The sequence below is a fragment of the Limulus polyphemus genome, unplaced genomic scaffold (genome assembly GCF_000517525.1).
Source record: "Limulus polyphemus unplaced genomic scaffold, Limulus_polyphemus-2.1.2 Scaffold11644, whole genome shotgun sequence".
NCBI classification, from domain to species: Eukaryota; Metazoa; Arthropoda; class Merostomata; order Xiphosura; family Limulidae; genus Limulus; species Limulus polyphemus.
In genome coordinates, this window is record NW_013677254.1 from 3,686 (window position 1) to 5,274 (window position 1,589).

General features: G+C 35.4%; 1 protein-coding gene across 1 annotated transcript in view; it reads right to left on the minus strand.

Moving 5' to 3' along the window:
- Nucleotides 1-294: 294 nt before the first annotated feature.
- The window catches only part of LOC111083855 (transmembrane and TPR repeat-containing protein 1-like), a 10,049-nt gene continuing 8,754 nt past the window's right edge, over nucleotides 295-1,589 (minus strand). The window contains exons 4-5 of the mRNA XM_022380560.1: nucleotides 833-1,044; nucleotides 295-461 (exon numbers count right to left, since the gene is read on the minus strand). Of these exons, the coding sequence (XP_022236268.1) occupies nucleotides 295-461; nucleotides 833-1,044 (379 nt within the window). The remainder of the gene's footprint in view (nucleotides 462-832; nucleotides 1,045-1,589) is intronic.

A 1,589-nucleotide genomic window follows, 5' to 3' on the forward strand; every position in this document is an offset into this window, starting at 1 on the left:
CATCTAGTCCGGGTAGTGTAGGTTATTCACATACAATACGTCATCTAGTCCGGGTAGTGTAGATTATCCCCTATTAAGCCTATTAGGTTTCGCATCCTAACTGTTAAGGATTAAATAAACAAAATACACGCATAAGAAAACGTAAGATTGATAAACGTTACATACATAAGAAAACGTAAGATTCGTAAACGTATGTTTCACGTCATTCATTATTTGTTACAAACAAAATTAGAAGTTGGTAACAAGTCATTATTTTAGTAAGTTGGTGTTTAACAGCCAATAACACTATTTACTTTAAAAGGTATTAACAACTAAATTACTAAACCTTTTGTACAGTTTTTCAGCATCGTCAATAAATTTTAGAGAACGCAGTGTTCTGGCGGCGTTGAGCAGCGCCACCGTGTGGTTAGGATGAATCCGAATAGCTCGCTGATAAAACTCAACTGCTTCGTCTTCACGCCCTAGGAAATAAATTCTTAACATTTTAAAATGTTCGTGTGAACTAGGTGTACTAACTAACAAAAAAAAAATAGGCATAACCTATTCCACTTCTCTTGAAAATGAAATTTCATTAAACTTCAATGATTATAATGCTTAAAATAGTTAGTGATTGATTTCGGAAACTATAAATACACTTATACAGATTGCGTGGAGTTAGAGTTAACCTAACACTTCTAAATTCTAGTCTCATGAGATATTATTGGGATTACGGCCGAAAACGCGTTTAACTACAACGGTACCCAACTGATAATCCAATAATTGTTAATAATTATAGGCTCTAATTCTTGAGTAAATGAATACTTGAATCTGGTTTCTCAAAACGTTTTCTCACCTAAATTCTGAATAAATACTCCGTAATTGTTAAGAGCGTCGACGTTGTCAGGACTTAGGCTTAGTGCCACTAGGTGGAACTTCTCCGCTTCATTCACGTGACCAAAAACAGCGTAGAGGGAAGCTAAAGCCGAATATGCTTCGGCAAATCCTGGATCTATGTGGATAGCTTGTTTTAGGAATGTCTCAGCTGCCTTTCTTTTATCCTGCTTGCTGAAGCAAAACAGAAACAAAATAAATATACATGTATGTTATTTAAACATACAAAGTATGTTATAAGTTAAGCCTACAGGGTATTGAACACTGATTAATTTATGAACAATTAAAACATATTTTTATGCATTAACGATAGGTTAGGTGAACCTCCTGGTGGCTCGGCGGTAATTTTGAGAGCTTATATTTGTTGTTAAAGGGGTGTGTAGTGTAAAAGTTTGATTGTCGTTGTTAAAGGGGTGTGTAGTTAAAAGTTTGACTGTCGTTGTTAAAGGGGTGTGTAGTTAAAAGTTTGACTGTCGTTGTTAAAGGGGTGCGTAGTGTAAAAGTTTGATTGTCGTTGTTAAAGGGGTGTGTAGTTAAAAGTTTGACTGTCGTTGTTAAAGGGGTGTGTTGTGTAAAAGTTTGATTGTCGTTGTTAAAGGGGTGTGTAGTTAAAAGTTTGACTGTCGTTGTTAAAGGGGTGTGTTGTGTAAAAGTTTGATTGTCGTTGTTAAAGGGGTGTGTAGTTAAAAGTTTGACTGTCGTTGTTAAAGGGGTGTGTT